Raw genomic sequence first — 23,276 nt, forward strand, 5'->3', positions numbered from 1 at the left:
ACTGCCCTTTCCTGCAGGCTTGATCGCCCCCAGCTGCCCTTCCTTGCAGGCCTGGTCCCTCCCATCTGCCCTCCCCTGCTGGCCTGATCGCCCCCAACTGCCCTCCCTTGCAGGCCTGGTCCCTCCCAACTGCCCTCCTCTGCTGGCCATCTTGTGGTGGCCATCTTGTGTCCACATGGGGGCAGCCATCTTGTGTTGGAGTGACAGTCAATTTGCATATTACTCTTTTATTAGATAGGATAGAAGCCTGGTGCACGGGTGGGGGCCAGCTGGTTTGCCCTGAAGGGTGTCCCGGATCAGGGTGGGGGTTCCCTTGGGGCGTGGGGTGGCCTGGGCAAGGGACCTGTGGTGGTTTGCAGGCTGGCCATGCCCCCCGGCAACCCAAGCATAGGCTGGAAGCAGGTATCTGGGATTTACTTATCATCTATAATTGAAACTTTGTAGCCTTGAGCGGAGGCCAGGGCAGGCCAGGGTGGGGGAAGCTTGGCTTCCTCCATCGCTGGGGGTAACCCAAGCCTCCTGCTTGCTCCAGCTCTGTGTCCGCCGCCATCTTGGGTGGGTTAATTTACTTGCTCCTGATTGGCTGGTGGGCGTGGCTTGTGGGTATAGCAGAGGTATGGTCAATTTGCATTTTTCTCTTTTATTAGATAGGATAAATAAATCCCAGATACCAGGGCCTCCGCTTGGGTCGCTGGGGGGCGTGGCCAGCCTGCAAACCACCACAGGCCCCTCTCCCAGGCCGCCCCACACCCCAAGGGAACCCCCACCCTGATCCAGGACACCCTTCAGGGCAAACCAGCGGGTCCCCACCCATGCACCAGACCTCTATCCTATCTAATAAAAGAGTAATTTGCAAATTGACTGTCACTCCAACACACAAGAGGCTGCCCCCATGTGGTCAAAGATGGCTGCCCCCATGTAGACAAAAGATGGCTGCCACAAGATGGCCAGCAGAGGAGGGCAGTTGGGAGGGACCAGGCCTGCAAGGGAGGGCAGTTGGGGGTGATCAGGCCTGCAGGAAAGGGCAGTTAGGGGTGACGAGGCTGGCAGAGGAGGGAAGTTGGGGGGGGACCAGGCCTGCAGGGGAGGGCAGTTGGGTGGGACCAGGCCTGCAGGGGAGGGCAGTTTGGGGGGACCCAGGCCTGCAGGGGAGGGCAGTTGGCAGGGTGACCAGACCGGCAGGGGAGGGCAGTTAGGGACAAACAGACTGGCAGGGGAGCAGTTAGGCATCAATCAGGCTGGCAGGGGAGTGGTTAGGGGGTGATCAGGCTGGCAGGCGGAAGCGGTTAGGGGCAATCAGGAAGGCAGGAAGGTGAGCAGTTGGGAGCCAGCAGTCCTGGATTGTGAGAGGGATGTCCGACTGCCCGTTTAGGCCCAATCCCAGGAGGATCAGACCTAAATGCTAAATGGGCAGTCGGACATCCCTCGAGGGGTCCCAGATTGGAGAGGGTGCAGGCTGGGCTGAGGGACACACACCCTGTGCACAAATTTCGTGCACCAGGCCTCTATCTTCTATAATTGAAACTTTATAGCTTTGAGCGGAGGCCAGGGCAGGCCAGAGTGGGTGGGAAGCTTGGCTTCCTCCATTGCCGGGGAAACCCAAGCCTCCTGCTCACTTCGTGTCCGATCCATCTTGGTTGGGTTAATTTGCATACTCTCTCCTGATTGGCTGGTGGGCATGGCTTGTGGGCGTAGCAGAGGTGTGGTCAATTTGCATGTTTCTCTTTTATTAGTTCAGATTAGAGGCCCGGTGCATGAATTCATGCATGGGTGGGGTCCAGCCAGCCTGGCCAGGGGGAGGGAACATGGGCAGTTGGCCAGCTTGCCTGCTGGTCGAACTCCTGGTCGAGGGGACAATTTGCATATTAACTTTTTATTATATAGGATATACACTGAGTGGCCAGATTATTATGCATTCAGAGATCATAATAATCTGGCCACTCAGTGTATATGATCACTATCTGTTTTAAAAATTCTGATTATCAAATATCAAGTAAGATTTTTCTTTTTTAATGGTAAGTTTGTAATATTGTCCCTCAGTATTTTTGTTTATAGGTAATATAACTTTTAAGATGTTAAAGTACAGCTATATTAATAACCTGATATATTAAATGGTATAGGTCAAACCTGATGAATTTAATCTTGTTCTGTATCAAGTTTTGATTTAAAGAAGCCAGCCACTGAAATGAGCATGTTGACACAGAAGTTCTTGCCTGCTAGCCCGGGTGGCATGAGATTGGACCCCCTGCTTACTGGCTTTAAAACTTGCCTGAATATTTTACACCAACCATGATTTAGTCATGAAACCACAAATTTCTTCCTATTCCCTGAAAAAGATGTACTAAATTGGTCTACGTGTCAAAGGGGAGATATATGGTCTCAAAGGGCATATGAGAAATCCTAGGGGATAAATACTCCAATTTGTTTCCTGGTAAGAAATATCCCTCATCATAAATACCACTGTGAAGACACAAGGTTTCTGATGAGGTTGTGCTGAGAAAGGTTGAAAACTATTGGTATTGCTAATACAAAGATAAAGAAATTTCCTGCCACTAAAGGCAAAGTATATTTGAAGCATTTTCATTTTTACAACTTTTCTTGAGAAGGTTCCAAAGGGACTTTTTCTTGCTTCCCTATCTAAGGGGTTGCTTCTCAGAAACATTTTGGGAGGAATTATAAGCCTGTAAATTTCTTCTCTGAAAAACATTTAAATAAACTAGTAACTAATATCCAGTTATTTTATTAACAGCTACTATATAGGTTTGCCAAGCTATCTTACCCTTTTCTCATTAAAATTTGTTTGTTTAGAAAAGGGAATTGTTTTTTTCCTTTTTAAAGCTAATAAAAAATTGGCTGTCTATTTAAAAGATACCAATATGCTCTTCATTCTAATAAAGCAAATGCCTGGCAAACCCAGCATACTTCTGCCTGTCTTTCCCAGATAGCTCCTACAAGGCAGTCAGACTGTAGAAATGCTGTCTACAGTATTTGTTGAGAGACAATATATTTCTAGATCAAGTGACAATATAAAAAAGCAGCATACTTGGGTCATGAAAGAACGTTCTCATGAATTGTATTTTGACATTGGGCCTTTTGATTACATTAAAATACTAAAAGCACCGCATTTCAAAGTCTGCTATTACATTTACTCGAAGGATATTCACTAGGTCACTCAGTGGTCTTTATTTAAAATCCCGGCGACAAATTTCCTTCATATTAAATGCTGGGAAAAGCTTTAAAAGAGCTAGTGTTTTTCTGCCCTTAAGGACAACATTTAGCTCAGTGTTGCTCAGCAGGGTGTTACAGCATTTTGGACAAATAAATTGTTGGCAAGTGGGATGTTCCTCTCCCCACCACAGCCATTTAGCATCCCTGGCATCCAGACATTAATGCCAGTCAGGCACTCAGTCATTGTGACCACCCAAACTGCCCACACACATGATCAAATGCACGAGTAGAGAGCACACTAAATAAATTGTTTACTTCCTTTGTTCTGTCTATGAACAACTCAATCAAATTTGTTTAAAAAAATATCTGGGTAAAACCATTATGTCCTATATTTCTACATTCTAACTTTCTCTCACTCTTGAACTTCCAATTTAATTTATATTTCCCTTGGTCCTGAGTTTCACTTTCTATTCTGATTTTATCATTAAGACAATCCAAATTATTTTTGGAGCCCGATGAGGTACAAATAAATGAAGATCGCTTGGCAATTCAGAGGCATTGCCCCCCTTCATTCTTAAAAGTAATGCTAACTTGAAACAAACCACTGTTTTACAAAGTATACATTTTTAACTCCACATAAAGTGGTAGAAAAACTACTCCTCAGACACTTAGTTCTTAGGAATTAATAAAGGATAATAAGCCAAAAAGAAGAAAATATTTTTTAAAACCTTTGATGAAAGTGACTATCTGTAAATAAATACCACATTCATATAAAGCTTTATTTCTATATAATAGCAATTTTAAGTGAGAAGAGCCCACAGACAGTTTTTATTACCTTTAACATTATAAAAATCCTTTTACTAAAAAAAAATAAAGTCTATGAACCTAGTTTTTGCGTGTCTTCATTTTAGATGAAAAATTTTGGAGGAAATCTGGTTTGGGTTCTGATTTAACTGCATGATTCCCTCAGATTCCTCATTTCTTGGCAAACTTTTATTGAAGAAAATGATTAAGTAGCGCAATATTTTTAGACATTTAGATATTGATTTGTCTTTTACTATAAAACATCTTCAGTGACACTCGTGCCCCAAATAATGTTCTGTTTTTTACACTTATTTGTATCACTTATAATCTTAGTAGCTACTTTTGAGGGGGTGCTTAGTGAAGATCTTATTGAGTAACTTCTGTGAAAATGAGATAAAAACTGAAGATGTCATTATGCTCTATGCTTCTTACCTTAGACGTGCAAACAGCTATGTTCGCAGGAAGCTGGGAAAACTGCTTCAATTCAAATACATCACGTGCTGCCCATCGGCTCATGTGATTTTCAGCTTTGCTTGATCCAATCACATTCTGGTTTGAGTGAATGTAAGCCACTTCCTGAACACCACCTAGAGGTAATCGATGTTTATTCAGTGATGTCTCATTATAAAGCAATATAGTTCCATGTATACTTTAAAACTTATCAGCAATATACTAAAAATCAGTTATGCTTGTTTTGTTTTTAATCCTCAAGAAAAATATTCAGTTTGTCAGTTAACATCATAATAATCATTTAAAAAAATTAAAAAGAGAAAGAGTTCAAATATGTTGGTCTAGGTCAGTGGTCAGCAAACTGTGGCTTGCGAGCCACATGCGGCTCTTTGGCCCCTTGAGTGTGGCTCTTCCACAAAATACCACGTGCGGGCGCACATGTACAGTGCGATTGAAACTTCGTGGCCCATGAGCAGAAGTCGGTTTTCGGCTCTCAAAAGAAATTTCAATCGTTGTACTGTTGATATTTGGCTCTGTTGACTAATGAGTTTGCCGACCACTGATCTAGGTTAACTTGGAAGGACTTTTCCCTCTCATCATGAGAACTTCTAATATTAGGTAACAATCTTTTTAGACTTAAACCTGAAATGAGAGTTTTGGCCAACAGGAAAGTTGTGGTGAAGGGTCGTTTCTACGAATTTGTTGTTCCAGTTAATTTAAAAAAATATATTTTTACTGATTTCAGAGAGGAAGGGAGAGGGAGAGATAGATAGAAACATCAATGAGAATCATTGATCAGCTGCCTTCTACACGCCCCCTACTGGGGATTGAGCCTGAAACCTGGGCATGTGCCCTTGACCAGAATCGAACCCGGGACCCTTCAGTCCACGGGCTGATGCTCTATCCACTGAGCCAAACTAGCTAGGGCTCCAGTTGATTTTTAAAAATTGTTTAATAATTTAAGCTCAGTGTTAGCCTCATCTGTTCCTTTCAACATGTACTTGATTACAGTGATGAAGTGGGAGCGAGGGGTTTATGACCAGGGAGTTTCGTTTGGTTGGCTTTGTTCAGTTTTACTATTTGTTTTCGTCTTTTTTGTACATATGCCCAGAGAATGTCAAGATTGGAAACTTTTTAGGAAATGAAAAAAATTAACTTACAGCTTTTATCTGAAAGAAGTTTAAAAAATGGCTACATTTTTTATTGCTTTGCTTCTAGGCACCCATAATTTACTTTAAACTGTGGTCATAAAAGAGAAGGCTAGAACTAAGGTCTGTAAAAGCTCTCTCCAACAGCTCTGGCAATGAACCTTGATCATGACCTTCAACACTTGTGCTGATTCAGTCCTGAACTTCTCTCAACCAGACTTGCCAATCATGCGAAAACAAGATATTAAATAAGATGACTGAAAGAGCAACTACGATAATATTCTCCTGAAGTTTCAAAGCACCAGGGAGTGTGTATGGCAACAGTTTAAAACCTTCAAAAGCCCTAGCCAGTTGCTCAGTGGTTAGAGCATTGGCCCGTGGACTGAAGGGTCGAGGGTTCGATTCCAGTCAAGGGCACCTACCTGGGTTGCAGGCTCGATCCCTGGCCCCCGTTGGGGCACATGTGGGAGGCAACTAGTTGATGTATCTCTCACATTGATGTTTCTCTCTGTCTCTCCCTGTCCCTTCCACTCTCTCTGAAAATCAATGGGAAAAAAAATATCCTCAGGTGAGGATTAACCAAAAATAAATAAATAAAATAAAAATAAAACCTTCAAAAGGATTCTTCTGGTAGAAAATGTACTCAGATTTTTCTTAATTTTGATGATAAGTTTTATGCCTTACTCAAAATAGCATTAGTTCCACACTAGCTCTTGACATCTTTTGGACAATAAAATCCAAACCAAAAACAAACAAAAAAACCTCAGCTGATTTAAAAAAAAAATAGTTTATGCAATAATTCCTCAAACATAAAATCTAGTTGTAGCACACAAACCAAAGGATAGTCCAGTAATTAGTTACAAGGGTATCAGAATGTATACTATCATGAATATTAAATATATTTTTATTGATTTCGGAGAGGAAGAGAGAGATAGAAACATCGATGAGAATCATTGATTGACTGCCTCCTGCATGCCCCCTACTGGGGACCAAGCCCACAACTCGGGCATGTGCCCTTGACCAAAATCGAACCCAGGACCCTTTAGTCTGCAGGCCAATGCTCTATCCACTGAGCCAAACCTGCTAGGGCCCATCATGAATTTTAAATGAGACTACTAATAACTGCAAAAGAAAGCCTGAATGGCAAATAAGTTAATCACAATGATTAATGTTTCCACATCACTGCATCCTTGCTTATACACTAGCTTCTTTCATATAGTTTTTTGGGAACTAACTCTTAAAATCACAATAGCTTCTCGGCAGGTGGTGGTGGCAGGGGAAGCAGTTCTTCCATCTCTCTAAATCCCTACAGAGAGCAGACAGCAATTAGAGAGCAAAACCAACGCAACAGACAGCACTAATTACGAAATTAGATGACCAGATACCCACATGAGCCCTAAAATACAATCACGTGGGGAACCCACCAGCAGCTATACACTCTGCATAGCACCAGGGTCTGTGTGAAGGAAGAAGTAAGTAGCAGAATGGCACCTGCTAGATCTGAGAACAGGAGACCACAGAATAGCCAACAAGTACTAGTATTCACTGGGAAGCAAAATGGGCCAACTGGAGGTAGCAGCTGAACTCTGGGAAGGTTCCCACTCTCCAAGGCTGAGTGGGTGCATGGGGCGGAGGCAAGAAAGCCTGAGGGCTGGAGCAGGCTAGCACTTAAGAACTTCCCAAACTGACCCACAGGGGCTTCCAGGTCAGGGCCACACAATGAGGAAAAACTTCTGGAAGGGAGTCAAAAGGAGCAGGATAGAAAGACAGGAATGAGGAAATGAGATCCATCAAAGGAGGGGAAGGGATAGGGACAGGAAATCCTACCACAGTTTTGAGGATTATACAAAGGTCACAGATATGGATCTTTGTGAAGTTACAAAAATGTTCCTAAACTCTGCCTCATTTAAAAAATTCAGGGAAATTTTTTTATAATAAGGAAGAGGGTCAAATCTCATAAAAATTATGGGAGAAAAGAGAATAAGCAGCAGAATTTATCCCTATAATGAAAACATGCCAGATATATGTGCTCACAAAACAAATTAAAACAGTAACTGATTTCAAAATGAGGTAAAAGAGTTCAAGAAAATGATAAAACACAGAAACCAATAACATAAATCAGAATTAAAATAACTTAGAAATAGGTGGCAGAACTCAGGAAAAACTCAGAAATTAAAAAAAATTATTTCAGCCTGGCCAGTCTGGCTCAGTGGTTGAGTGTTGACCTAAGATCCAGGAGGTCACTGTTCGATTCTCGGTCAGGGCACACGTCTGGGTTGCAGGCTCGATCCCAAGTAGGGGCCTCGCAGGAGGCAGCTGATCAATGATTCTCATCATTGATGTTTCTATCTCTCTCTCCCTCTCCTTTCCTCTCTAAAATCAATAAAAACTATTTAAAAAATTATTTCAGAAATAAAGACTAAACTAGAAAGAACATAAGATGGAATGAACACAACAGATAAACAAAAAGAAATGAAAAAGATATAAAAAAGGATTTGAGAGAATGTGAGAAATTCAGGTAAAGAAGAGTGAACATTTGAATAACAGGAGTCTCTGAAGAAGAAGACCAAGCAAACAAATAAAACAAGTAACTAAAAACACTAGTATAAGAAAGTTTTCCTAAAATAAAAACCAAGTTGAAACTATATTATGAGAATACTGACCAACACTGCTATGGACTGAATGTTCCTCCTCAATTCATATGTTTAAGTCCTAACCCCAGGGCTAGGGAATTTGCAGTTGGACTTTGGGAAACAATTAGGTCACCAGGGTAGGCCCTAAAGAATGGGACTAGTGTCCTTATATGAAGAGACAGAAGAGAGATGATTTATCTCTCCACCAGGTGAGACACAGCAATAAGGGCGCCATCAGTAAATCAGGCAAAGGGCCCTAACCAAGAACCTAACCATGTTGGCATTGTGATCTTAGACACCCAGACTTAGAATTGTGAGAAATAAATGGTAAGCTACTTAATCTATGGTAGTTTATTATAGCAGCCTGAGCTGAATAAGACAAACACCAAAACACAAGCTAGTAAAATTACTGGACAATAATGAAAAGAACAAAAAATGCTTTGAGCCTCTAGAAAAACAAACAAACTAACAAATGGACCCATAACACAGCACTTCATGCCAGAAGAAAATAAAGCTACATATTTATATTATTTAAGAAAATGTGAGCCAAGAATTTTATATCTAGCAAAAATGACTTTTAAGTATAAAGGGCATAAACTGTTATCAACAAGAATCTCAGAGATTATTCTCATGAGTACTTCCTGAGGGAGCTTCTAGAAAACAAGCTTCAGAAGACCGAAATGACTTGAGAAACATTGACATAGGACTAATGGGGAGCGTTAAATTTATAGTTACCTGCAAACCAAGAATAAGTTAATTCTAAGAGGGGAGGCTATGTAACACAATGTCTGCAAGTTCCAACACTGAGGACATAATATATCTATTTTAAAAATAGGAAGAAATGGGAGAGCATGTTTTCAGGAATCATAATGTAGTATTATTGGTATTTTTACTTTTATGACTTTTATATAATACTAGAGGCCCGGTGCACGAAATTCATGCACAGGAGGGGGGTGTCTCTCAGCCCATCCTTCACCCTCTCCAATCTGGGACCATTTGAGGAATGTCCGACCCCCCATTTAGGCCCGATCCCGGTGGATTGGGCGGTCGGACATCCCTTTCACAATCCAGGATGGCTGGCTCCCAACTGCTCGCCTGATTGCCCCTAACCGCTTCTGCCTACCAGCCTGATCACCCCCTAACCACTCCCCTGCCAGCCTGAGCGACACCTAACTGCTCCCTGGCCGGCCTGATTGCCCCTAATTGCCCTCCACTATCAGCCTGGTCAGCCCTAACTGCCCTCCCCTGCAGGCCTGGTCCTCCCCAACTGCCCTCCCCTGCAGGCCTGGTCCTCCTCTACTGCCCTCCACTGCAGACTTGGTCCCCCACAACTGCCCTCCCCTGTAGGCCTGCCCCCACAACTGCCCTCCCCTGCTGACCTGGTCTCCCCCAACTGCCCTCCTCTGCTGGCCCAGTCACCCCTAACTGCCCTTCCTGCTTGCCTGATCACCCACAACTGCCCTCCCCTGCAGGCCTGGTCCCCCCAACTGTCCTCTCCTGCAGGCCTGGTCCCCCCAACTGTCCTCTCCTGCAGGCCTGGTCCCCCCAACTGCCCTCTCCTGAAGGCCTGGGTCCCCCCCCCCCAACTGCCCTCCCTTGCTGGCCTGGTCCCCCCCAACTGCCCTACCCTGCAGGCCTACCTCCCCCGCCCCCTCAACTGCCCTCCTTTGCTGGCCTGGTCTCCCGTCACCTGCCCTAACCTGCAGGCCTGATCACCTATAACTGCCCTCCCCTGCAGACCTGGGTCCCCCCCCCCCAAAAGTCCTCCACTGCAGACCTGGTTCCCCCCCCCCCCCCGCCAACTGCCCTCCACTGCAGGCCTGGGTCCCCCCCAACTATCCTCCCCTGCAGGCCTGGTCTCCCCCAACTGCCCTCCACTGCAGGCCTGGTCCCCCCGCAACTATCCTCCCCTGCAGGTCTGCCCCCCCAACTGTCCTCCCCTGCAGTCCTGGTGTCCCCCAACTGCCCTTCCCTGCAGGCCTGGGTCCCCCCCCCCCAACTTCCCTCCCCTGCAGTCCTGGTGTCCCCCAACTGCCCTCCCCTGCAGGCCTGGGTCCCCCCGCAACTGCTCTCCCCTGCAGGCCTGGGTCCCCCCCCAACTGCCCTCCACTGCAGGCCTGGTCCCCCCCAACTGCCCTCCCCTGCAGGCCTGGGTCCCCCCGCCCAACTGCCCTCCCTTCCTGGCCTGGTCACCCCTAACTGCCCACAACTGCCCTCCTCTGCAGGCCATCTTGTGGTGGCCATCTTGTGTCCACATGGGGGCAGCCATCTTGTGTCTTGGAGTGATGGTCAATTTGCATATTACTCTTTTATTAGATAGGATGGTATAAAACAAATGAGTAATTATGGAACATTATAATTAAATCATTACCTATATGCTTAAGAACCAGAATTAACATTATAGAGGAAATAGTATACAAATGTAACACATAAGAGGTTTAATAAAAGCTCTATAGTCTCAAATTATCAATATAAATATGGAAGTATCAATATAAATTCATGAAGTATTTAATCATATATAAAATGCACATATATGTATATAAATACATGTATACATAAATACATCTACACTAATAAAAGAGAAACATGCAAATTGACTGTCACTTCACTATGCCCACCAGGCAATCAGGAGTATGCAAATTAACCCAACAAAGATGGTGGTGGGGCAATGTAGAGGATTCTGGGGGAGATGACAAAGTTTTCTACCTTGACCTAGGTGGTCTTCCCTTTATCCTGCCACCCACCCACTTTCCTATTTGTGCCTCACTGTAGCATTCTTGATTATAAAGAGCAATTTCACAAGCTAATTCAAGAATCTCTTACAGAACTATTTAACAAAACAAGTAAATTTTCAGAAAGTATCTGTAGTTACCTAAAAATTTATCCATTGATTCATACATCTGCTCTTGATTGGCAATGCTGTCATTTGAAAATTTCATTGGTTTTCTTGGTACTAAAGTGCTGTTTTTCTTATGCCGAGGCAATTTTGAAGAGAAACCAATTTTATCTTTAATAGTTTTGGGTCTATGTTTCTGTTTGGAGAAATCGATGTGGCTAACAAAAAATTCATCATCTGAAGATGAAAAATCATCAATAACCTGAGAATTACAATCTTCATCTGTTGCTTTCTTCAATGTTTTAGAAAAAGTGTCAAGTTCCCTTTTATTTTCCTTTTTTCTCTTGAACCTCAAAGCTCTTTGTTTTCTTACTCTTGACTTGGAGGAAATGTCAATGTCATCAGACTCATCACTAATATCACTACTACCTTTTCTTTTCATAATAGACTTCAGGGTCATGCTCTTAGGATTTAATTGTTTTGAAATTAGTCCACTTCCTCTGACATCGGTCTTTCTACCATCACCATCATTTGTTATTTTTATAGGGTTTTCTGTTTCAGAATCTTCAGATCTATCCGCGGGTGGCCTAGACTTCATACTGCTCTTACAGGATTTCTGAGCTGTATATTGTGTGGGGAGGATGACATCACTATTTTCCGATTCTGTGTCATTCTGTAAAATGCAATGGTCGTCAGCTGTATTTTTAAAAATTTTCTTATCAGACTCAGAAGAAACAGACTGTTCTAAAATCTTTTTACTTTTATCAAAAACACATTTTTCACTTGGCTTTAGGATATTAGCTAATTGCTGATTTTTTGAAGTACCAAGAGGGACTTGATTCTTCTGACAACCAACGTCTTTGGCTTCTGCTGAAAGGCATGGGGGCTGCTCATCAGGACTTTCATTGTCAGATGCAGTATTTTCATCACTGTCATCAACTGCTTTCCATTTTGTCTCGAGCAATTGAGAGAAACCACACTGGAGTAAGGTGAATTGTCCAGGAGGACTGGAAGCTTTACTTGAGTCAGATGCTTTGCCTCTGGCAGACTTGACTCTTGAGTTGTCCACCAATTCATCGTCACTGAGATCACTGCATAGACCACGTGCATCTTTTGCCGGTGGTTCTGCACCTCTGTGTTCTTGACAGTCAGGCTCTCTAGGCTATGACAGAAATATTAGAAAATGTCAAGAGAATGACATCAAATCTCTCATACTAGAAAGGAATTAAATTTGGGCAGATGACTTGTACAAGTCTATTACGTGGTATTTTGTAAAAGTACACTTAATAAACAAATGTAAAGGATTTAATATTATAGTCTGGTACACTATTTTCTTTTTTCTAGTTTAACAACTTTCTCAAAATAAGTACAAGTTTAAGCTAGAATACCACGTGACCATTCTGGCCTCAAAAGGGAAAAGCTCACAACTTATTGCTTACTGTAGTCCAGCAGATGCTTCTCATCGTGCTTTAAGGAGGAGACAAACAGGAGTTAACAAAGAAAAGAATTTGCAACTGGAAAATGGTTCTAATCAATTAAAAATAAAAATAAGATCAAACAGAATCTTGACAACGAGAAGTAAAGAAAATATTGAAGCTATTTTGAAGCAAAATTTGCTATAAATTTAAATCCATATTTAATTTTTTCACATCAGTCAGAGCTAAGTATATCTTTCAGTTTCCTAAAACTGAGGCTTTATTAGTCAACACTTCGGGGAAAGTATTATCTAGCAATACTTCCGTCAACATTTGCTACTCATGTATTTCTATAAATTATAAATATATACCCCTAAAAACAAACAAGAAAAAACCAGCAACAACAATAATTTTAAAATCTACACATAATTTTTACTTTTAAAAGATCCTTTGATAACAAATATAGATTTTGTATATGTGAGATGACAAACTACTAAAAAGATTGTAGTATCAAGGACTGAAATAAAATATCTACTTAAGAGAATAATTTTGATGTTTGGATTTAATAATTTTAAATACACTTAGATTGCTATTTTCCCACTTAATTTGTTGTCTAGTAAAAGTCATTTTAAAAGGAGACTTATGTAATACTTTAAACAATAAAGAATTTAAAGTTAAAAAAAGAATTCACAGGAATAAAATAAAAAATTAAAAAAACTATCAACATAAAAAAAATCATTTTAGCTTGGATTGGTCACTTACACAGTGTATTTAATTTTGGACTTACAGTTTGGTATAGTTAAAATTCCAGTGTAGATATAAATGCCTGATGGGTGCTCTTGTTCTTATGATACAAAATGTTAAATTAGCCTAAATTGTTAATTTTACTGACAGTGCTAATTTTGTGTCCTTGACTTTTTTTAAGAAGGCATTTTCTTTACACATTGAAAAATGAAGGAGAAAGGGGAGGAAACTGAAAATTGTCACAGTCCATGTTTTCTAGGCATTTTGGGCTACAGATTCCAACATTGCTTACTGGTTCTCGTTGGTGTTCTTGAGGTTCCTCTTTCAACCACGTTGTGGCTGTCATGACCCCTGCTTCCACTTGGCCTTCTCTCTATGAAGAATGCAAATAACTGTGTAAAATATGGGGGAAAAAACACCCAGATAAACAACAGCAATGGCATGCGAAAACTTGGCGTTAAGAAAGAGTGCACCTTGCTTTAGCTCTCTTAGTTATTTTTAAATTTGCTAATTAAGGAACTCATATACACTTTATATAACATTTTAAAATACTCTTTAATTCTTAGGTAGTGGAGTGGCACAGCGAAAGCATGCTGGGCCCATAAAATACTCTTATTTCTTGTTTTAAAGCTTATTTTTTCAGATAGAAAACTAACAGTGCTTTTCAGCCAATTCCATTAAATCTATAGTAGGTAAGGGAGGGTGGGAAAATGTTATATGTATACATACAGTAATGACTCCATAATAACCATGTCTATGTAATAATTATAGTAAGGACATACTGTCTACATTTCAAATAGCACAGACAATGTTGAATACTGAGAACTTGATATTATAGCCTATATTGCTAGTGTATTTATTGTTCATATTTATTAAAAGGTTTATTGATTCCTACTATAGTAGTAGACCTCAAAATGCAAAGGTCCATCCTAGTATGAAACTTAAAAAGGTCTTAATTATATAACAGGTTTGCTAAATCTTTTGGGAAATATCTATAATAATCAAAGCGTAATATGCAAATCGACCAAATGACCGAATAGCAGAACAACCATTCGGACGACCTTCCGGACAACCATGCTATGTATGACACGCACTAGTGCCAGGCCAGCCAAGCGATCACACCCCATGCCTGTCGCCCACAAAGGGAAGCAACTGGTAGTGGGGTAGGGGGAGCAGCGCTGCACAGATGAGATGGCAAGCAGTGGCAGTGGTGGGGGTGGGGCCAGCTGCCAGCAGCCAGGGGAAGGAAAGCCCCAATAGGCCCTGATCGCCGGCCAGGACTAGGGACCCTACCCGAGGGGTCCCGGATTATGAGAGGGCGCAGGGCCGGGCTGAGGGACACCCACCACCGCTTGAATTTCATGCACGGCACCTCTAGTTTATGCATATAAAGCTTTTGGTATATCATTTAGCAGAGGTATTTAATTGCCTGAATTCTAGAATATTAAATTTTCTTCAAAAGGAAATTAATATATTTATCTTTTAAGGCTTTATTTGTTGATAGAATGAGGGGAAATAATACTACTATCATCAGAGTTACAAATGTCCAGCTTATGAATACATAGACATACCAATGGCATGGTTCCAGCTACCTGGTATCTGGGCAACAAGTGAGAATTTCCCCTACAGATCTTTAGAGCATGATAAACAGTTCCTAAATTGCCATACTTTCTCTTGCAATGCCTAGAAGCTATTACTGCAAAGGAGTGGGGAGCCTCCTTCCCATGACTGACTTTCATCTTTCCGACAGGTGCGAAATGGCTAAACAGCTACAACTAGCAGTGCCAGAAACCCTCAAGCAATCAGAACCCCTTTGTGACAGCAACAGCAACTGCAGTTGCCTGCTGCAGGGCAGCCCAGCACCTCGGAGACATGGTTAATGCCTCTGTCTTTCTCCTGCCTTCTGGCCCACACTATCACCCTGGCCCGAACCACGCCATCTCTGGGCTGGTTATTGCATTACCCTCCTACCTCACTTCTTGCTTCCACTCTTGTACTTCTGCTGTCTAATTCTTAATATTAATGAAGGTAATGCAGATCAGATGATGTCATGCTTCTGTTCAGAACCCTCTGATCACTTGTTGGCTCCCTCAAAGTCAGAGTCCAAGTTCCTGTATGTCCCGCTTCCTGTCAGGTCTCTGGCCCCATCTCGCTCTCTCGCTGACTCCACTCCAGCCACTCGGGCCTCCCTGCCATTTGAAATCATGCTGTTCACTCTCCTCCCTCAGGGCCTTTGCACTTGTTCCTTTGTCCAAATCACATCTTCCTCCCTGGTCTCTTCAAAGGATCAAATGCAGTCCCACAGTGAGCTCTTCCTGGGCCACTCCATTTACAATTGAAATGTGGTTTCCCTGACAGCCTCCCTATTTCCCTTCCCGCTCTCATTTTTTTTTTTAATTGAAGTACAGTTTACATATAACACTGTACACATTTAAAGTACACAGCATGTAGATGTGATACATTTATATACTACAATATGATTACCACTGTAGCTTTAGCTAACATCTCTATCATGTCCCATAATGATCATTTTTTGTGTGTGGTGAGAACATTTATGATATTGCCCCTCAGCAATTTTAAAGTATTTAGTAGTATTGACTCTAATCACTGTGCTGGGCATTAGATCTCAGAACTTATTCATCTTCTACCTGCTCTATTTTTAGCCTTGGAATCTATTATCATAATATAGTGTAAGCTTCACTTATTTTTTTCTGCTTACTATTTGTCCCCCCAAATAGAATTTTTTTTATAGGCAGGATTTTTGGGGGGTATATTTTATTCATTTCTGTATACTTAGCTCTATGAACAGTACTTGACATTTAGTATATACCCAATAAATATTTGTGAAATGAACTCTCAATATCTAATTCTAAAGAGAAACTATGATGTAGATTTAAAAAGTCAATGAAAAATACAACTCAATTGCTCAGAAATCATCAGATTAAAAATGTTCTGTAAATTCTACATCTTAAAACATTTTAAAGGGATTTATTATAGCTTTTAAAAATTAAAATGTATCACAAGAAATGAAATTCATCTTTTATGTTATGATACATGCTTTCATTATAGAGGGCTTAGCATAATAACATTTTAAAACACTGTTTGGCCAAAAGCAGCATGAATTTAAGCAGGCCTGAATAATTTTAAAATCTGGTTGACAACAAATGAACAACTTTAACTCAATATTTAATAACTGAATGCCAATGTTGTGCTTAGCAAGAACCATAAACAAAATAAAACCTGGGAGTCCTGTCATTAGTAAACAGACACTCATAGAGAAGAAATAAAATATAATTGGGACACCCCAAGAACAAGAGCAAGTTCTATTTAATAACTTGTCATACAGATATGTCTTACCTAACACTTGTTTAACCAAAGAATAGGTGGCGATTCTCATAAAATAGAGAACTAAACTACGGCAAAAAATGGCATAAGTAATATAATGCTAATATATTTTATAGATAATGATTTCAAATTAGAAACATGAATGTCAGCTGGTATGTTATTTAATACTCTGAGATGGAGGCAAGGTCTGAAGGAGCCCTGGAGGCCAAACAGGGATATTCAATAGATGATAGAAAAGAAATGGGAAGACAAGTCTATAACAAGAAATAGCATATTCAAAGAAAGGGACTTTAAATGGGCCACTCAATTCAGAATCAGTTACTATAAAATAAAACTCAGCAGTTGACACTGGCAATGATGTAACAGTTGTAGTCACAGTGTACAAACACTATGCCCTTTTCTGTTAGCCATGAGTTAGTGTTCACTTACTAGTATTCGGCTAGCATGCGCTTTCTGATGTTACATTTCATTATGTAAATGTTCTCTCCCACCTCCCACCAAGATGGCCTAAGTTCTTCAAAGACAGGGACCAATTGTTCCTTGAACTATTTTTATGTTACCTAATGAATAAATGAAGTATAGAGTATTAAGGTTTTATTACAAAGTCCGGAAAATATCCTTAATTCTAAGATTCAGTTTCTTCATCTATATGATGGGGGCAGGGAGGTGGTTTGAAAAATAAATGATAGTCCAGGATTTTATAATACTAAATATCAACTAGAAAATAGGTTAATAGCTTCAGTAGTGTGGTATATTAAAGAATTTAAAAGATTTTTTAAATGATATAAATATCTCATTTGAAGAATAAGAAACATCTGTATGCTGAGGATGAATACAACTGGGAGAGTTTGAAATATTGGTGTGGAATTTTTACTGGGAACAGAAAACAAAAATCTCCATGAGACATGGGAGTGCATCTTAGGGAATATTTGGTAACTTTTAATCAAAACACATTTTATACTTTTGTTTATTTAGGAAAGTCTCTTTTTTTTTTTTTAGGTTCTCATTTCAACAGCTGTTTCAAAATAATAGACTTCTCTTTCCCAGTCTGAAAATGGCGTTGGAGGTCACACTATCTAGTATATGTATCTGAATTTTTGTGTGTGTAGATTATTTATTAGTATGTATGGGAAAATCTTAGTATAGAGGTACAATAACTCATTTCTTATTTCTCAAGAAGTAGAAATTGTAAACATAAGGCATTTTTTATGAATAAAACCACAAATTTCTCTGAAAAGGCACTAGCAATTATATTTCAAGTTTCCTGAGGGAGAAAACTATGTTTAAAATATTGGAAAGGTCAGAGAACAATTTCAAACCTCCAGGATGTCCTTTGTAAGACAAGACCCTTGGGGCCTCAGTTTGAAGAGATTATAGAGTCCAAAAAGCTCTCCTCGATGCTCTTTTGATCCTTGAACTGCTTCAAAATATCGCTTGGCATTTTCACTTCCAACCACCACACACTGAAGTTGCTAAAACAGAAAAAAACACAAGATATTTTTGAAGTGTTTGCGCCAACAATATGTCAGAATTTCCTGGCATTCCATGTATATACACAGCTTTAGCTGGAGCAGGCAGATTCTCCTTAGGGAGGAAATTTTATTTTAATTTTCCTAGCAGATGTTGCCATTATGGTGAAATAATAATAATCTGGCCAGTCCTATTGAAGAAGACTATTTTATCTATTTCTACCAACTCAGTCAAGATCACATCTTAAAGGACTATCCACCTGACAAAATATTTAATAATATAGGCATACATTTGGATTCACTTTTCTCCTTTCCTGACTATTATTACAATGGGAACTACTAAAACTGATAGAAATAATTACTACATTATCAAAGTTAAATTATAATCTGAAGTAATTATATGATAACCATATTGATGTCAAACTAACTGGCCATGGTTACATTGTCAACTAACAGCAAGAACCCATTTACGGTTTAGAAACATTGCATCTTTGAAATAATTTTGAATATAGAAAGAATATTAACATGGAACCCTTAAGGACATATGCCATTTTTGTATCAATATCAATGTGTCTATTTACTGGCTATTTTTAATGAATGTAATGTAAATACAATCTGATTAACCCCATGTATATTTTTAAGTTACTTGCAAGAAACAAAAAAATGCACAGAATGAAAACAACTTCAGTCTATTGTTGATAGAAGGATTAGTAAGAAATCATGTTATTGTGATTATCAGAGTTGATTTGTACTGTAATAAATTACTCTAGGCAACTAAAATTATTCTTAATAGCTCCTATTTATCAAACACTTACTACATGTACAGCATTTTTACATTCTCTCATTTAATCCCTTACAATCGTATAAGACATTAATTCCTGTCCTGGCTGCTGTGCGTCAGTGGTAGAGCATCAGTCCACACACTGAAGGGTTGAGGGTTTAATTCCCAGTCAAGGGCACATACCTGGGTTGCAAATTTGATCCCTGGTCCTGATCAGGGCTCATGCAGGAGGCAACCAATCAATGTGTCTTTCTCACATCAATGTTTCTCTCTCTCTCTCTCTCTCTCTCTCTCTCTCTCTCTCTCTCTCCCCACACCCCTCCCTTCTCCCTTCCACTGTCTCTAAAAATCAATGGGAAACATATCCTCAGGTGAGGATTAACAAAAAATATATATATATATATCTACATACTAGAAGCCCGATGCACGAAGATTTGTGCCAGAATGGGCCTTCCTTTCCCTGGCTGCCAGCACCACCTTCCCTCTGGCTGGAGCCACCTTTCCTCTCCAGCCCGGAGCTGCCTTTCTGCTCTGGCCCGGAGCCGCCTTTCTGCCTTTCTACGCTGCTCAGAGGCCCAGAGTGGCCGGGGTGGTGCGGGACGCCTGCATTGCCGCCATGGTGACAATGCAAACATCCCGCCCCGCCCCTGGCTGCTTGGTGCCCGTGTATGCAAATTAACCCGCCATCTTTGTTGGGTTAATTTGCATACTCACTCTTGATTGGCTGGTGGGCGTCGTGAAGGTACAGTCAATTAGCATGTTACTCTTTTATTAGGTAAATATATTATCTCCCTTTCAGAAATAAACTGGATTTGCTCTATTTTAGAAATAAAGAAACTTACATTTAGGGCAATTAAGTGCCTTGGCCACAGCTACCCAGCTAGGAAGTGTCATTTCTAGAATTTATAGAAATAATATAGGCATACATTTAGGCTGAATCCAAAATTTATTTGTAATAAATAATTTTTCACTTCCAGGATGTTACTCTTAAAACAAGACTCTTGTGACCTTAGTTTGAAGAAGTTATGGATCAATATATCAGCTTAATCAATTCAATATCAATGTCCCAGAAGCATGGGCTACCCTTCTGGGAATACAGAACCACAATAGCAGTTGATGCACTGGATGGCCTCGTTACCGATGATTTTACCCTCGCTACTGACTTTACCTTAAACACTGTATTGTCAGACTGCAGCACTATCTATACTAATAAAAGGGTAATATGCTAATTAGACCTGGAGACCTTCTGGACATCCTTCCAAACAAACCCAAGGTGGCGGGGCCAAGGCCGAGGCAGTTACGGGCAATCAGGCCAGAAGGGGAGGGCAGCTGGGGGTGATCAGGCCAGCGGGGGAGAGGGGCAGTTTGGGGCGAGCAGGCCGGCAGGGGGGGCCAGTTGGGGATGAGCAGGCCAGCAGGGGGGGGGGCAGTTGGGAGCGTTCAGGCCAGCGGGGGCGGGGGGCAGTTGGGGGTGAGCAGGCTGGTGGGGGGGCAATCAGGCTGGCAGGGGGGGGTAGTTGGGGGCAAGCAAGCCAGCGGGGGGGGGGGGGGGGAGTTGGGAATGATCAGGACGGCAGGGGGGGCAAGCAGGCCAGCGGGGGGGTGGGGGGAGGAGGGAGTTGGGGGTGATCAGGCAGGCAGGCAGGTGAGCAGTTAGGAGCCTGTGGTCCCAGATTGCAAGAGGGATGTCTGACTGCCGGTTTAGGCCTGATCCCTGGGATTGGGCCTAAACTGGCAGTCGGACATCCCCTGAGGAGTCCCAGATTGGAGAGGGCACAGGCCGGGCTGAGGGACACCCCTCCCCATGCATGAATTTCGTGCACTGGGCCACTAGTTAAATATAATTACCAAAAATAATATGTAAGCATTAAATCTGAATCTTGTAAGTGTAATACCAAAGTTTTATCACATAACTTATAAAAGGCACGGTATTTTGTACTTAAAATGAGTTTCCCAAAGTGGTTCCAGTAAAAGAAAAGGCAGATGAATCCATCTGTAAGCTAACTATATATATTTTAAACAACATTGGAATTCAAGAGGGTAGGGAAAAAAACAGTAACTGGAAAATGTAGCTTAGTTTCCAGCTTAAGAAAAACTCATGTAAGGCAACAAAATGCTTGGATTTGTTCACAATACAAAAGAAAAGAAGGAATACTCATCATGTTAAGAATTTCATGACCGCCTCCTCCATTTTTAAGGTCAGCAGTGTGGCATCTTCATGTCCTTCTCTCTGACCCTCTTCTTCTGCCCTCACATCTCCTCTTCCCTTTGTTTGATCCTCCTGCCCTCTCCCCCCATGAGGATCGTTGTGATTACACTGGGCCCACCCAGATAATCCAGTGGTTTAAGGGCATTAAGATGTGGACATCTTTGGGGACCACTATTCAGTTCACCACAGCAAGAAGTGCAAAAAGAATTATGAGGCCTGTCAAAATGACAGGATTATGGAGGCCTGTCAAAATGACAGATGCTACCTTGATAGGGTTCCCACTGGTCAAAAATGAGATAGTTTGAATATCAATGGCAGTCCTCGGGTTACGTCGGACTTGACGTACGTCATTTCGTGGTTACTCGTGGTTACGTCGCCATCTCCCATTTTTTATAAAAAAAAAAGTTCCGTCATTTCGACGTATGTACATATGTGCTTTATGTTTTTTATTATTTATTTACCACAAGTAAAGGTCAGGAATTGTTATCTTTCTTTTAAATTTTTTTTACTGCTTCACTTCATTACTGCTGTGTATGTGCTCCATGTGAGTGACGTAGGTGCTTATGTAGGTGGGTTCCGACATATGGCAAAAGTTGCGTTACGTCGCACCGTGGGAACAGATCTCCGACATAACCCGAGGATCTACCATAGTAGATGAGTTGTAATGTTACTAAAGTAGGAACCCAGGAGTCCACACAGATTAAATAAATAGAAGAGAAGGGGAAATAAGCTCTCATGGTAAAATGCCAACAAATTTTTAAAAAGCAGGAATAATGGAAATAGAAAAATCACCATCTGAAACCATCACAGTGGTAACTGATTCAGGAGGGAATCAGCAGTGAATGTTAAGGCCAATGGGTAAGGTTTGATGAGAGACAGAACATTAGCATAATAATAGAGATTTTCCCGTAATATATTTATCAATTACAACCAGAAAAAAATGGCAACTTGTAGTGGAGAAAGCCAGCAGACACAAACTTGCTTGGTGATCAAGGTTAACATCACCAACACTGGAGCAGGGCACCACCATATGCCTTCTGACCAATGCAATGAGCAGAGCACAGAATTGCTTCATACTATTCATGGCAAGGCTTTTGGACTTGAGTCTGGGCAGGAGGAAACATCAATGGACTGATAATGAAGGAGATCCTACACAGGGAAGGTCTTATTCTTGAAAACTATCAAGAACAGGAAAGCTTATTCCAGGTGTAAGAAAACTAAAGAGACACAAAAAGAAATGTAACCATGATCCTGGTTTGGATCCTGAACCAGTTAGGAAAAAGGAAACATTACTAGGACAATTGGTAAAATCTGAATGGGTTCTGTGGATTACAAGGTAATGTATCACTGTTAGTTTCTTGATTTGGATAACTTGAGTTTCCGAGAGGACAGTGGGGGAAAAAAGCAAGTTGCAGAACAATATGTAAAACTAAGTGTCTATAATGCATAAAATTATTTTTTTTATCCTCATCGGAGGATGTGTTTATTATAGAGAGAGGAAGGGGAAGAGGGGAAGAGAGGAAGAGAGGGAGAGGGAGAGGGAGGAGGAGAAGGAGGGGGAGGGGGAGGGGAAGAGAGAGAGAGAGAGAGTCAACGTAGGTGTGTGCCCTGACTGGGAATTGAACCCCCAACCTTTTGGTGCATGGGACAATGCTCCAACCAACTGAGCCAACCAGCCAGGGCAAGCATAACACTACTTTCATATGTACATATAAATGAGAGTGTCCTTGTTTGGGGGAAATCCACACTAGACAATTTAGAGGTGATAAACCAGCAACTTTCAAATGGTTCAGAAAAAGAATAAAGATCACAGCTGAGAGAAAGAGAAAGCAAATGGGGTGAAATGTGAACAACTGGGGAATTTGGATCAAGTTCATTCAGAATTCTTTGTGCTGTTCTCACAACTCTTCTGTAAATAAAAACATATTTATAAATATATCTATAAAAGATAAATTTCTGAATGCCAAACTTCAGATTACATGCAATGTTCCAAACCTGAAGGACAGTTGTGGACTTGTTCTCTTCCTTTTTTTTTTTTTTTTTTTTAACTTTATTTTTTCAGAGAGAGCAAGGGAGAAACATCTATGTGTTGTTCCACTTACTTATGCAGTCATTGGTTGATTCTTGTACATGCCCTGACCGGATGGAACCACAACCTTGGTGTATTGAGGCAATGCTCGAACCAACTGAGCTACCCTGCATGGCTTGCTCTCTACGTTTTATATGTTTCTTTTACTTGGGGCTTCTTCCCTTCTTTTCCTTCTGTTCTCTTCT

At 41.2% G+C, this 23,276-nt stretch overlaps 1 protein-coding gene across 5 annotated transcripts in view; it reads right to left on the reverse strand.

Moving 5' to 3' along the window:
• ERCC6L2 (ERCC excision repair 6 like 2) overlaps positions 1–23,276 on the reverse strand; it is a gene marked incomplete at its 3' end in the record, with an annotated part of 132,051 nt that overhangs the window by 29,452 nt on the left and 79,323 nt on the right. For all 5 annotated transcript variants that reach the window (XM_080671041.1, XM_080671043.1, XM_080671042.1 and 2 more), the window contains 4 exons: positions 17,863–18,015; positions 13,491–13,571; positions 11,076–12,201; positions 4,405–4,559 (listed from right to left, as the gene is read on the reverse strand). In XM_080671041.1, the coding sequence (XP_080527167.1) occupies positions 4,405–4,559; positions 11,076–12,201; positions 13,491–13,571; positions 17,863–18,015 (1,515 nt within the window). The remainder of the gene's footprint in view (positions 1–4,404; positions 4,560–11,075; positions 12,202–13,490; positions 13,572–17,862; positions 18,016–23,276) is intronic.

This window comes from Plecotus auritus, assembly GCF_963455305.1.
Source record: "Plecotus auritus genome assembly, chromosome: 5".
NCBI lineage: Eukaryota > Metazoa > Chordata > Mammalia > Chiroptera > Vespertilionidae > Plecotus > Plecotus auritus.